This window comes from Fukomys damarensis, unplaced genomic scaffold (genome assembly GCF_012274545.1).
Source record: "Fukomys damarensis isolate Sample0158 unplaced genomic scaffold, DMR_v1.0_HiC HiC_scaffold_8, whole genome shotgun sequence".
In the NCBI taxonomy this organism is placed as follows: domain Eukaryota; kingdom Metazoa; phylum Chordata; class Mammalia; order Rodentia; family Bathyergidae; genus Fukomys; species Fukomys damarensis.
In genome coordinates this window covers 32,090,037-32,102,903 of record NW_022900920.1, presented here as the reverse complement: position 1 = coordinate 32,102,903, position 12,867 = coordinate 32,090,037, and the positions used below count along the sequence as shown (strand labels likewise).

Sequence of the window (12,867 nt, the reverse complement as noted above, 5' to 3'; positions counted from 1 at the left end):
CGCTGGAGGAGCTGGACCTCACCGCCTGCCGCCAGCTCAAGGACGAGGCCATCATGTACCTGGCGCGGCGGCGCGGATCAGGCCTCCGCAGCCTCTCGCTGGCTGTCAACGCCAACGTGGGCGACACCGCGGTCCAGGAGCTGGCCCGGAACTGCCCTCGCCTGGAGCACCTAGATCTCACCGGCTGCCTCCGCGTCGGAAGCGACGGCATCAGGTGCGGGAGGCAGCGGGGCAGGCGGGCTGCTGGCAGAGGGCGCCTCCTCTGAGCACAGAGCCGCGAGGTCTTGCAGGCCAGGGAGCCAACACGTGTGCACACGCGGGGAGATTCGGACTCCGTCTGGGGGATCTTGAGGGGCTCCTCCGTCCTGGTCCCTCTCCCACACCCGGGAAGCTCCGGGACCCTGGAGGCCTGAAGCGTCTGACCCCATCTGACCTCCTCCCGGGTCGGGGGTGGAGGGAGTGCACTCTGAGCTGCAGAGATCTGGGGTGTGCCAGAGCCAGCGGAGGTGGGTCGCAAGTCTCTCCGCGGGAGTGGGGCCCTCTGGCTCCAAGCCTCACCGCCCCCTCTGCACAGGACGCTGGCCGAGTACTGCCCAGCGCTGCGCTCGCTGCGGGTGCGGCACTGCCACCACGTGGCGGAGCCCAGTTTGAGCCGCTTGCGGAAAAGAGGAGTGGACATCGACGTGGAGCCCCCGCCGCACCAGGCTCTGGTGCTCCTGCAGGACATGGCGGGCTTCGCGCCCTTTGTCAACTTGCAGGTCTGACTTCCTGTCTGGGGAGCCGGTGGAACTGTGTGGGGCGGCCTGGCACAGGGCTGCGGGGAGACTGGACTGTGGGAGCCCTGCCCCACCCTGGAACCTCAAATAAAGACATTTTGCCGTCTTTTGCCTGGTGCGTGGAGCTGGGTTGGGAAGGGCAGACAGGAGGTGGAAATGACCGAGATGCAGAATGCACACACACTTTCCTTGTCCACCTTTATTACTGTGCCTGCAGAACAGCTCCAGGACTAGGTCCATACTATGGAGCGAGGAAGTAGAGTAACAGATGGGGATGGGGGAGAACGGAGGCGGCTGAGGGTGGCCTGGGCACGAGTAGGTCTCCCACTTTCCCCTGGGGTCTGAGCCTAGCTGGCTCAGGCAGAGTCCAGTGAATGCCTCAGTGGAAGCGGTACTTTCTTGCCGGCTTGAGGTTGATGTATGTGGCCTTCATCTCCTCGGCCTCAGGGTTCCGCATATCTTTAAATCGTTCCCCTTTGGTGCTCACTACCTGGTTGTCGATGTAGCGGATAAGCTTCTTGGGGGCCTGTTGGGGATCAAGTGGTGAGCAGGAGGAACCCCTCCCCACCCCACATCCCCAGCTGTCCCAACCCTCTCACCTCCTTGGGGGCCATGGGCCGGTGGATCTTCTGGTCTTCTGCACTGTCCACCATCATGTACCTGCCCGAAACCAGCTGGGTGAAGCTCCTGCCACCCCGGAAGACTCCAGGGTCCTGCCCAGCCCCACCCAGACTCACTTTTGCAGGATGAAGGACTTCAGCTCATCCTTCTGGGGACCTCTGAGGCGCCTGGGCAGGTCCTGTGGAGAGGGGCAGCCTAGTCTAGGTCGGACGGCACCAAGAGGGGAACAAGGGGACAGAGGGGTGGGGGTTTAACACCCAGGGAATGCAGCTGAGGCTACAAGGGGTTGTGGGAGAATAGACCTGAGTGGGGCCGTCCCAGGCTGGAGGCCCCTCCTTCTCCTCCACCAGCATCTGCACAGCTTCTTCCAAGTCCCCCCGAGCTTTGGCCAGCACCCACTGGGCCTGCTCTACCGAACAGGTAGGGAACACCTCCAGGAGCACATCCACCCCTGGCATCAACTCCTCCTCAGTGCCAGCCGCCTGTGGGCACAAATGTTGACAAGCTGACGCTGATAAGAGGCATTTCCTCCTTTCCTGCCCCCAGTTGCTCGCCAGTACTTTTACCTCATCCTGCGTATCCCTGGTCTCTTCTGTGAGATTTTCAGGCCGCTGCAGGGGGTTCGGGGAGATGGGTACCTGATCTTGGACACAAGAGCTCTGTGGCTGCAAGTTTTCTTAAAGAGGCAGAGAGGGCATCAGTCTTGCTGGAACTGGGGGAGGTGGTTATGAGTCACCAAGGGTCAGAGCTCGACTCACCTTTGTTCCTGGCATCACTCAGCTGCCCTGACAGCTTCTGCATCATGTCCCCTATTGTGCCTCTGAAAGGACAAGGAAGGCGGTGAGAGGACCCTCTGCCCATGCCCGCAACCTGCCACCACCTCCTCTTGGCCCCAGCTAGGACCCACCTGGGGATGCGGGCGAAGCCAGGCACATAGGCCTCCATCATCTCAGTGAAGGCCTCCATATCGAAGTTCTCCTCTGATGGGCCAGAGGGGCCCAGGTCCTCCAGCACCCCCAGCACGTAGGAGAAGATGACATCATCCAAGCCACTGCAGGATCAGGACACAGGACAGGCCTCGTGGGGGTACCCTAAGTCAGGCCTCGGTCCTTGAGGCCAGGGAGTACCCCCTCCCTCAGGGATTCCGTTTCCACCTGTCCAACAAGGTGACAGGACCAGAGGCAAGGCCATCCCTCGAATCCGCCCCACCTCAGGAGCAGGGCTGGGTGATTTTTCCTGTCCTTCCATCAGCCAGGGCCCAGGCACCACTGGCAGCAGCAACCCCGCCCTGGCTTGGTCCTCTACCTGCTGTCGGCCTCTGGAAGCTGTGTCTGCACAAAGGCAAGCAGGGCCGCACTGACGATCCGCTCCAGCTCCATGCCCTCCTCACTCCTCCTCTGGTGGGACACAAGACGGAGAATTGCTAGACCCTCTCTGCCTGCCCCTCACCAGGCCTGGGGGCAGCGGCTCCCTCTCCCCACCCACTGGGTGACATCGGTTGCTGTTAGCATAGCCACAGCCCCTCCGCCACCATCTCCATCTTGAGACAGGGGCAGCACTGTCAGCAGGAGGCTGCCCCTGTCCTCCATCCCTCGCCCTGGCAGCAGGCCTAGCCCCTGGTGAGCCCAGGTCTTGGGGCCACGTGCCTCCTGGCTGAGGAATCTTGTCACTGAGGGCGCCACTCGGCCCTCAAGTCCAACCACAAGGAGCTCCATTGTCCAGCCCCCTGGAGCAGGCCTCAGGGCAATGGGCGGCCCTCTCCCACTGGACAGCCCATCCACCCTCTGCACAAAGGGGCTTTTCTGGCTCTGGGGCTCAGATGAAAGGGAAAGTCTTTCATGGAGTTTCCCCTCCTGCCCAGTCCCTGTCCCTCCAGCAGCTGGGGTCCTCCAAAGGACTTTCCAGCTGCACCCCAGGCCTGCAGGCCCCACAAGACCTAGCCTGGGCACACCTCATTTCCTCCATTCCAGTCCTGGCTCCTCACACCTGCCCAGCTTCTTCCCATCTGCCTCCCCAGCCCCCGCAGGCTCTCGCTTTCACCTCTGCAGGTCTGTGTTCGAGGGTCACCTGCCCAGAGACCTTCCCTGTGTAACCATACAGGTACTCCCCACACTCCAGATGTCATGGTGCACTGCCCACGGCCCATCTCCCCTGCAGAGTTAGGGAAGCTCGGAGAATGGAGGCAGACATTGTCTTCATCGCTAGTGGAGCCCCAGAGTGCTTGCTTCAGCAGCACGTGTACTGGTAGAGGAAAATGTGTGCCCTCAACAGGTGCTCGGTAACTGCTTGTTGATTTTTTTTTTTTTTTTTCCAGAGACAGGGTCTCACTGTGTAGCTCAGGCTGGCCTTGAACTCACAGCAATCCTCCTGCCTCAGCCTCCTGAAATGCTGGGATCACAGGCATGTACAACCACGCCTAGCTTGTTTCTTGCTCCATCCCTATCCATACATCTCCGAACTCCCAGGAGCCCATACATGGGAGTCAGGAGTGCAGAGGCAGTAAAGAAGGTGTCAGTCAGTTCCACTTAGCACTGTGGAGGCTCAGGGTGCCACAGTTCACACCCCACACCAGCATCCAACCCTAAAGTGCAGATTACCTGGACTTCGCCCACTCCCTCACCCTCTGTTCTATCCACTGCTGCCAGGGGCCGCTCATCAGCCATATTTTTAGGTTTTGGTCTGATAAGGTGGAGCCCTCTGAGCTGCCAACTTTTGCGTGGTCTTCAGCTACCATAGGGGGCGGGCCTTCTCACAGATGCACTTGAGGCAACACCAACTATGGTGTCTGAGTCATCACGTTCTCCGTGTTTCCTCTACCTCTCTATTTCCCCCCTGGCACCATGTGTCTCCTTCCCTGCTACCCACTTCAGCCTCAAGGCCACCACCTCTTTCTTCTCACTCTTAGTCTTCTGGCTCTGCAAGATCTCTGTTGGAAGTCAGGCGTGGTGATACATGCCTGTAATCCCAGCACTCAGGAGGCTGAGGCAGGAGGATCTCTCCCCTCAAGTTCCAGGCCAACCTAGGCTACATAGGGAGTTCAAGGCCAACCTGGACAACATAGCACCACCCTGTCTCAAAAAACAAACAAACAAAAAAACAAGATACCAATGATAAATGTAACTGTATTGTTTGCTTTAAATGTAGCAATAAATTTAATGGGGGGGGAAAAAAGATCTCAACTGGGTCCACATTCCTCGCACTAAACTGCCAACTCCCAGATATCCAACCTTGTAATTCAGTCCCTTACTCTGAGGAACATACTTGTACCTCTACCTCCCAGATACTGCATGTGGACATCCAACAGGCACACAACACTTACCATGTCCCAAAGCAACATCTGATTAATATTTGTACTCCTCCAAAGCCACAGAAACTTTTTTTTGTATTGGGAGTCGAACTCAGGACCTTACGTGTGCAAGGCAGATGGCAGCACCACTGAGCTAAATCCCCAGCCCTCCACATACTTTTTTGGTTTATTTCTGCTTTGCTTTTTGTTTTGAGACAGGGTCTCACTATGCCTGGGCTTGAACTTGCAGAGATCCTCCTCCCTCAGCCTCCTGAGTGCTGGGATCACAGGTACAGACACGCAGCGTCTAGGTCTGGGAACTCTCCTGGATACGCCCCTTCCCACTGCCTTCACTCATCGAGCCTCTATCTTTTCCCCTCAGCACTTTCAGTTTTCTATTTAGCTCTGCTCCATTTCTTGCCTGCAAGAGCTTTCTAACTCTTCTTACTACCATCTTCCCTCTAGTAACCTATGTCCACACAAGAGCTTTACAAAAGGTTCTATTTTCTCTTCCTTAAAAACTTTTTTGCTAGAACTGGGGATTGAACCCAGGGCCTTCACACTGCTGTACCTCCCCTCCCTTTTTTATGAGACAGGGTCTTGCTAAATTGCCAGGTTGCCCAGGCTGGGCTCCAATTTGTAATCCTCCTGCCTCAGCCTTCCAGAGTGCTGAAATTACAGATGTGGGCACCATGCCTAGTTCCCACCACCTTCTGGATAAGTATTCCCCATGTAGAGCCTTTGTATGGCCCTCGGTCAGGGCTGTGCCCCTGCCTCTCTCTCTCCATCCCCATGATAAACCATGCCCTTCCCAGGATCACTGTCCTCTACCTGGCTGGCTTTCAATTCACCAACATTCAAGCCTCTTACCCTCTAGAACTGACCCAGTTACCACCACCTTACACCCCACATACCCCATTGCAGACTGCTCTATTTTTCACTTGGCAGGATTTTTCACAGCTATAACGAATGAATTATTTTTGGACAATAATGTTTAACGTTTTTTCCAGTTGTTTCATAAAGGCAGGGACTATACATAAACCTGGTTTATTCAACAATGAACATTCAGCATCCCCCAGATGTAGGCACTCAATTAGCAGTTACTCCCCACCTCCTGGATGAAGATGAAGCTGAAGTCATCAGGGCTAACTGTGGCAGTCAAGAGCTAAGCCTAGGGCTGGGGTCAGCTCAGTGATAAAACATTTGCCTTGCATGCAAGAGGCTGGGTTCAATCACAAATGGGGTGGGGTGGGGTGATAAGTCTAGAGCTTCCCAGTTCAGCGTCTACTCTAAGGACTTCACTGGGGCTGGGCTGGGTCAGGGCTCCTGTCTATGATCACAAGTGCTTGCCCAAGTGGTAACAACTACTGGTGAGGAGTCACTTTTCTTTTCTTTTCTTTTTCTTTTTTTTTTTTTTTTTTTTTTTTTTTTTTTTGAGACAAGGTCTTGCTATGTAGTCCTGGTTGTCCCCAAATTTGCTACAAGCCTGAGCCTGGCAGGGGTCCCTTTAGAAAGAAAGACTAAGTGAGCCCCGCCACAATGTCGGCCTCCAGCTTCAGAACCTTAGCCTTGTACCAGACCCCAACCACACAGGCCCCCTGCAGAGACCCTCACAGCTGGCAGGGGGTGGCAACTCTGCAGGATAGAGACCCACACTGCTTAGGAAAGCAGTTTGTAGAGAAACTTCTTCAGGGTATGTCTAATGTTTGTTTTTTGTTTTTGTTTTTTTAATCAGGACTGGGGATCAAACCAAGGGCACTCTACCACTGAGCTACATCCCCAACCCTTTTTATTTTTTATCTTGATACAGGGTCTCACTAAGTGGCCCCAACTGTCTGAACTTGCAATCCTCCTGCCTCAGCCTTCTGAATAATGTGCTACCACACCTGGCCCAATGTCTCTGAGTTTCTTACCAAGAGCAGGGGGCTACGGAATTATTACTGTCATTTTCGATTGTTTACCAAACATGACTCAAAGCATTTTACCAATATTTCATCACCTAACCCCCACAACCCTAAAATGAGGATACTAATATTATCCTTATTTTACCTGAAAGGAAACTGGTAGGTTAAATAATTTGCCCAAAGCCACAGAGCAAGTTAATGGCCAGGTAACACCCAAGCAGTCTGAGCCCAGTTAGCCACCACCACGGATGTCCCGACGCCAACGGTGTGGCCCGATCTGCGTGAGGGTCCTCTCCGCCCGGCATCCCGCCTACTGAGGAATCCGCTCACACCATTCTCGGTGCTCAGAACTTCTCTCCCGAGCCCATTCAGCAAGACTCACTTCTCTGCAGCCTACCCTATCCTCACTGCCCGAAGGCAGCCGAGCGCGCCGAGTCCCTCTGGGCGGCTGCTCCCCTGGGTGGGGAGGTGACGGGGACTGAGCGCAGGCCGTGGGCCCGGTGCGGAAGGCTCCCGGGAGCGGGGTGAGGGGGCAGCGCCGAGGTCTTCACTGCTTCTCCGGGCTCCCGGGTCCTAGATCCAGAAGGAGGCCCTCGTAAGACACCACTCTCCCCTGGCCTTCAGGAGCGGCCTTCGGACGCCAAGGACAAGGAGGGGAGCAGGGGAGCAGCAGCGCGGGAAGCGCGCGCCCTTAGGCGTCCAGAATGTGTGCCCGAGGGCACCGCGATTCAGCCAGGGGCCCAAGGCGACAGGCTGAGCAGAGATGTGCCTTGATACAGGCCACGGACAGGATCACAGGGAGGGTTCAGGGGGGTTCCGTGGGGACCCACGGGACGGTACCCCGGATCAGCGCTCTCCGCGACACCCCAATCCCTGGGCCGGGGGCTGAAGGGGAATCACCTGCTCCGTTGGAAGCTGCCGGCGATTAGTCTCGCGCGGTAAAGCGCTCATCCCCCTCCCAGCCCGCCAACGAGATCAAAAGGCAGGGCCCAGAGCGGCTCCCTTCCAGAGATGCCGCAGTGGCCATTTTTGAGAAGGGCAATTTGCCCGCGACAGGGCGGGGCTTCCGCCGGTTTCTGCAGCGTTTTGGGGCTTTGGACGGGCTCCCACGGCGGCCATTTTTGTTGAGAGGTGGGAGGAGCGATTCGAGGAGGTCCGGGCAGTGGCTAGACTCATTATGCGGTGTGCGCTGCGGGTTTGTTGTTCCTTCTCTCCGCCAGAGGCGCAGAACTTTTTGGGTGCACTCTTGGGTCTTCCTGTCCGTCTTATTTCCTTCGCCTTCAGGATACCTGCGGTAAAACCCTACAGATTTTCTCCTCCTCGTTCCTCCTTGTCTGTGTTGCCCTTCCATGGCCCGCTGGATCTGGTGGCCCCTATTACAAGACCAGTGTTCTTCCCCACACTCCAGCCTCAGCCTTGCTCCCCCTTCGCGGTCAGTCTAGCTTTAAACCCCCCACACCTCTCCCTTTTTAGACAGAGCTCACTATGCAGTTTAGGCTGGGGTTGGATTTACTCTGTAGCACAGGCTGGCCTCAAACTCTCAGCAATCCTCCTGCCTCAGCCTCCCGAGTGCTGGGATTACAGGCCACCTCACCTGACTATTTGTCAGCTCTTAAATGCTAGCTTCCTTGACCTGTCTGTCCTCGGCATTGCCTTAACCACTATCTCCACAAGATTAGGGTGGTCACAAGGTTGGGACCTTGGTTTGCACTAGGTGCCCCAGTTGAGGATCGACCGGAGCCCACCCCAGTGCCCTCATGTCCTTGTGGGCAGAACTGCTAATGTAGGGCTGGAGGGCTGTGTACCAGGACCCAGCAAGGCTTTGGCTTCCCAGGACTGCCCTGTGGGGAAGCCCACAGCCATCCCTTCCTGGGAACCCCAGAATTCGTCATAAGAGAAAGTTGGTCCACTCAAGTCAGTCCTAGTCTCATAGGGAGCAAAGGACTCGAACTCTCAGCCCAAAGGAGAAAATTCCATCTTCTCCTTTCTGGGGATGGAGGCAGTGCCAAGATACGGAGAAAGGGATTATTACTCCCTGTTCCACCCATGTCCTTCACACCACACACACACACACACACACACACACACACACACACACAGCCCTCTGGCTTCACAAAGAGTGGGTGGTTGGCTGCTGGGGAAGGGGCAGGAAAGGAGCACATAATTGGCTTTGGTTCTTCCATAAAACACCAGCTGCTGCTGCCAGCCTGGCACTGCTGGAGTTAATGAGGGGTGGCCGAGTGACAGCCACTTTGAACTCTGGCCAATGCCCTAGGAAGGGGGTGGCAGCCACCTGTCAGCCCCAGGCCTCTGGCAGCCATCCCTCAACTCTTCCCCCTCCCGCCTCCAGTTGCACAATGGAATGGATGACTCCTGCTCCTCACCGCCTGTGGCGGTCCAGCCGTCACAACACGAACACGCCTGAGTCGGGGAGTGAGGATTGAGAAAGGAAAGAACACTCAAACCTGAGCGGAGACGAAGAGAAGTCTGATTTATTTCACAGAAACAGCTCCTTTTATAGGTTCACATCAACAGGAAGCACCAAGCAACTATTTGTATCTTTTATGCAAAGACCGGATTTTCTGACTCTTTGCAAAGAACATCAGATCTTTGGCTGTCTCCTTGAGTTTCTTCCGTTGCAGCAACAAGTTTAACAAGCAGAGTCCTAGAATGTTACAGATTGTATCAATGCCTTGAGTGTAGAGGTGAAGAAGTTTCCTTTTAAATGTCAAACTCCTAGAGGGCCACGGCCGGGCTCCCACAACCGCCTGCTTTCCCGAACTTCCAGGTTTCCTCTGTGGAGCTGCCCCGAGCCTGTCTCAAGATCCCTGCACCCATCCCTGGCACTGTTCCTTCCCTTTTCCAGAACCTTCCCTGCATCTCTGACGGCAGCTGTGTGCAGTTCGCTGTCAGAAAGAAGCTTCTGAGCATCTAAGAGAAGGGTGAGGGGAAGCTCTCTTAGGTGGAGACTTAGACCCAGGGGAGGCCTGATTCCGCGAGGCAGGGGTCAGGTTCTGGGGCCGAAAGACAGAGTAGGGGAAGCAGACACAGGACAGGCATGGGTGGCTGGGGTGGGCACTGGACAAAGCCTATCCTTACCAGGACTCCTGCTGACCCTTCCCTTAGTCCCTCCCTCCTCCCGCAGGAACAACTCCAGCTGCTCTTTCAGGGCTGCCCCTGAAGGGCGAGAGCTGTGCGTCCTCTCCTCATCCCCTCATGTGGCTTTTGCAGCTGGTGTCTGGGAGCCTACATGGAAGTGCCCCCTGCGTGAGAGTTCTCCACTGTCCTGCCTCAGATTGTTGGGCCTGAATCAGCACGGAGGGCCACTGTTTCTGCTCTGAAGAGAGAAGGAACCATCAGGCTGATCCCAAGGGTAAAGAAGGCATAGCAAGAGACAGGTGAGGAGGACTAGGGATTTAGTTCAGTGGTTCTTCTGCCTGCCTTGCAAGCACAAAGACCTGAGTTCGATTCCTGGTACCAAAAAAAAAAAAAAACTTTCTTGAGAGTCAGGTGAGGAAAGGGACACTTCAAAACAGAGGGGTCAGGCTGGGAATTTGGCTCAGTGGTTCCACTGCCTGTTTCGCAAGCACAAGGGCCCAAGTTCAATCCTCGGTACCAAAAAAAAACCAAGAAAAAACAGAGGGGTCCATTCTAGCTTGAGGGCGGAAAGGGCTTGTGGGCAAGGTACCTGGCCCTCCCACACCTTCCTCCTGTCTCAGAAGAACCAGTGTGGGGTGGGGGGTGTTCAAGGCCCCCCGACTTCTCCCCAAGCACCGCTGCAGAGTCCAGGCTTGCAGTAAGCACTGCTCCTTCACCTAGGCGTGGCTGGGGTGGCTCGGAGCCGCTGGCTGGCTTGGCTGCCCCTGTCCAGGGAGTGAGCACAGCACCCACACTGATTTCACTCTCCAGAAAACAGAGGTGTGTCTCTGGGAAGCCTCTCTTCTTGACTCAGCTTTCCCAAACTAAGACCAAGTGGGAGATTTTTCAGGGAGCCATGGCTTCTGGACTCCCACCTTGGGGATCCCCTTTGAACTAGGAAGCCCCTGGGCCTGCAGAGAGATGCCCTTTCCACGTGTGTGTATTCTGGCTGTTTCCCCAGCCCACGCCTGGCTGCACTGGGCACATTTCTGTGCAGGAGATGACAGCACTGACTGCAGTCAGTATGCTGGAGAGGCAGTCGCTGCCAGCATCCCGAGTCCCTGAGTCCCCTACTCCAGTCCCTGGGGATATAGTTGTTGTTTTCACTCACAGAGGAGGAGGCTAACAACTGACCGAGGTTTACAGTACAGAGAATACCTCTGATGGGCTTTAAACTCTAGGTCAGCTGCCTTCTCACACGAGACACATCCAACAAAATGCAAGCAACGTTTATTGAGGAACTGCTGTGCACAGAACACTGACGAGACCCAGTCCCACTGTTGGCTAGTTGAGGCTTTCTGCCTGAACCCCGCGCCTGGATCACCAGATTTAGGCACCCTGTGCATTTCCTGGCTGTGGCCGCACTCGGCTCCAAGCTTAATGTGCCCCTGGGTGGGAAGTACCTCGAGAGCTCGGGCTCTGGGTTCTCTCTGGTCCTCCCCCTGCTCACCTTGGGTGTGAGGGGAAGCACAGGAGGGCAGCATGTGGGCTCAGCGCCCTGGCCACCTGGCTCTGGGAACTGAGTTCCGTAGGCTGTGGGCTGCAACAGTGCCCTGGGCTCAGTTCCAGTGCCAGCTGTGCTGCATCTCGATTCCCCTGCAGGCCCCCGCCCACCCGCTGGGCACGGCTTCATGGTAGACCCGGCTGCTCGGCTGCTCTCTGCCCGTAGCTTCAGGGCCCCAGGTCTCCATCTCGGCCTGGCCTCCACTGAGCTTTAGAGCCCAGCCTTGTGGAGCTGCCCCCTAGGAGCCCCAGCTGCCTCTTCTGCTGCCATGCACTCACTGCCTGCCCTTCCTCAGCTCTGAGAGGGCCTCTCTTTCCCACCATCTGTTGGAGTCCAGCACATCCTTCAGATGCTCTCAGATCAAGAAGTCCCACTTTTCCCCATACCAAAAAAAAAAAAAAGAAGTCCCACTTTTTTTGTTTTGTTTTGTTTTTTGAGACAGGGTCTCACTATGTCATTGAGACTGACCTGGAACTCACTATGTAGCCCAGGCTGGTCTCAACTCACAGCATCCTCCTGCCTCGGCCTCCTGAGTGCTGGGATTATGGGCATGCTCCACCATGCCCGGCTTTGTTTTGTTTTTTGAGACAGGGTCTCACTGTGTAGTTCAGGCTGGCCCTGAACTCACTGTGTAGCCCAGGTTGGCCTCGAACTCTCTCTTCAGTCATGCTAGGATTACAGGTGTGTGCCACCGGGCCTGGCAGAAAGCCTCAACTCCCCAACAATGGGACTGGATTCATGAGCCCCTACCCTCATCTCATTAGTGTTCTGTCCACAGCGGTTCCTCAATAAACATTCCTTGCATTTTGTTGGATGTGTCTCATGTGAAAAGTCAGTTGAGGGCCAGGGATTTAGCTTAGTGGTTCTGCTGCCTATCTTACAAGTGCAAGGCCCTGAGTTGGATCCCTGGCACCAAAAAGAAAAAGCTATTGACCTAGAGGTTAAAGCCAGTCAGGTGTATTCTCTGTATTGTCTCCTGTAAACCTCGGATAGTTGTTAGCCTCCTTATTTGTAAGTGAAAATGATAATTATATCCACATCAAAGTTTGTGAGCATTAAATTTAATGGGTTGGTAAACCAAGCACAGTGGCACACACCTGTAATCCCAGCCCTCAGGAGGCTGAGGCAGGAGTATTGCTGTGAACTCAAGGCCAGCCTTAACTACGTAGTGAGGCCTTGTCTATAATAACAGTACAGTTAGCCTGTCCAGGGAGGTGGAGGGAGCCACTCCCTTCCCTTTGGGCAACTACAGGCACAACAGCACCCTAAGGATATTTCAATTTAGGAGGTCCTGCAGCCTGACGCAGCACATCAGTGACACCAGTGGAGAGGATTGGAGGCACCTAGAGCCAGAACTGTCTGGGCCTTTCAAAACTGGGAGCCCGAGTTATGGATGGTTCATCTTCCTCTTCCTGGGCCAAGAGCCCGAGTGCCAGCCCCTGGAGCCTGCTCCACACCAGCACCACCACCAGCTTCTTCCCCCGACTTCACCACCAGCAGCTGTGCCTCCAACTTCAGGCTCTTCTTCTCTCCCTTTGCCCTTCTGCCTGTTCCTGCGGCCCGTCCCACGATCTCCAATAAACGTGGCTATTACTGGAGGCCCTTGCTTGGCCACTCTTTTTTTTTTTTTTTTTTTTT

At 55.6% G+C, this 12,867-nt stretch overlaps 2 protein-coding genes and 1 long non-coding RNA gene across 6 annotated transcripts; 2 read left to right on the top strand and 1 right to left on the bottom strand.

The window, feature by feature from the left end:
* The first annotated feature begins 6 nt into the window (after nt 1-6).
* Nucleotides 7-882, top strand: Fbxl15 (F-box and leucine rich repeat protein 15). Its single transcript, XM_033761456.1, has 2 exons — nt 7-214; nt 575-882. The coding sequence occupies exons 1-2, from the start codon at nt 54-56 to the stop codon at nt 762-764; spliced, it is 351 nt and encodes a 116-aa protein (XP_033617347.1). The 5' UTR covers nt 7-53; the 3' UTR covers nt 765-882.
* Nucleotides 883-957: 75 nt separating this feature from the next.
* Cuedc2 (CUE domain containing 2) lies at nt 958-7,624 on the bottom strand. 3 transcript variants are annotated; one of them, XM_033761455.1, is made up of 10 exons: nt 7,488-7,624; nt 6,970-7,160; nt 2,703-2,794; nt 2,305-2,448; nt 2,156-2,217; nt 1,964-2,040; nt 1,700-1,879; nt 1,514-1,575; nt 1,376-1,436; nt 958-1,302 (listed from the first exon to the last, which is right to left on the bottom strand). In XM_033761455.1, the coding sequence occupies exons 3-10, from the start codon at nt 2,774-2,776 to the stop codon at nt 1,156-1,158; spliced, it is 807 nt and encodes a 268-aa protein (XP_033617346.1). In that variant the 5' UTR covers nt 2,777-2,794; nt 6,970-7,160; nt 7,488-7,624; the 3' UTR covers nt 958-1,155. The 3 variants fall into 3 exon arrangements, with proteins under 3 accessions (XP_033617346.1, XP_010624724.1, XP_010624725.1); XM_010626422.2 differs by having other exon boundaries at nt 1,964-2,073; nt 7,488-7,622; XM_010626423.2 differs by having other exon boundaries at nt 1,964-2,073; nt 6,985-7,160; nt 7,488-7,622.
* An 82-nt stretch (nt 7,625-7,706) lies between these two features.
* Nucleotides 7,707-12,812, top strand: LOC104863793. 2 transcript variants are annotated; one of them, XR_780675.2, is made up of 4 exons: nt 7,707-7,881; nt 9,376-9,529; nt 9,819-9,985; nt 12,515-12,812. It is a non-coding gene; the product is annotated as an uncharacterized LOC104863793 (long non-coding RNA). The 2 variants fall into 2 exon arrangements; XR_780674.2 differs by lacking the exon at nt 7,707-7,881 and having other exon boundaries at nt 9,269-9,529.
* Nucleotides 12,813-12,867: the final 55 nt, after the last annotated feature.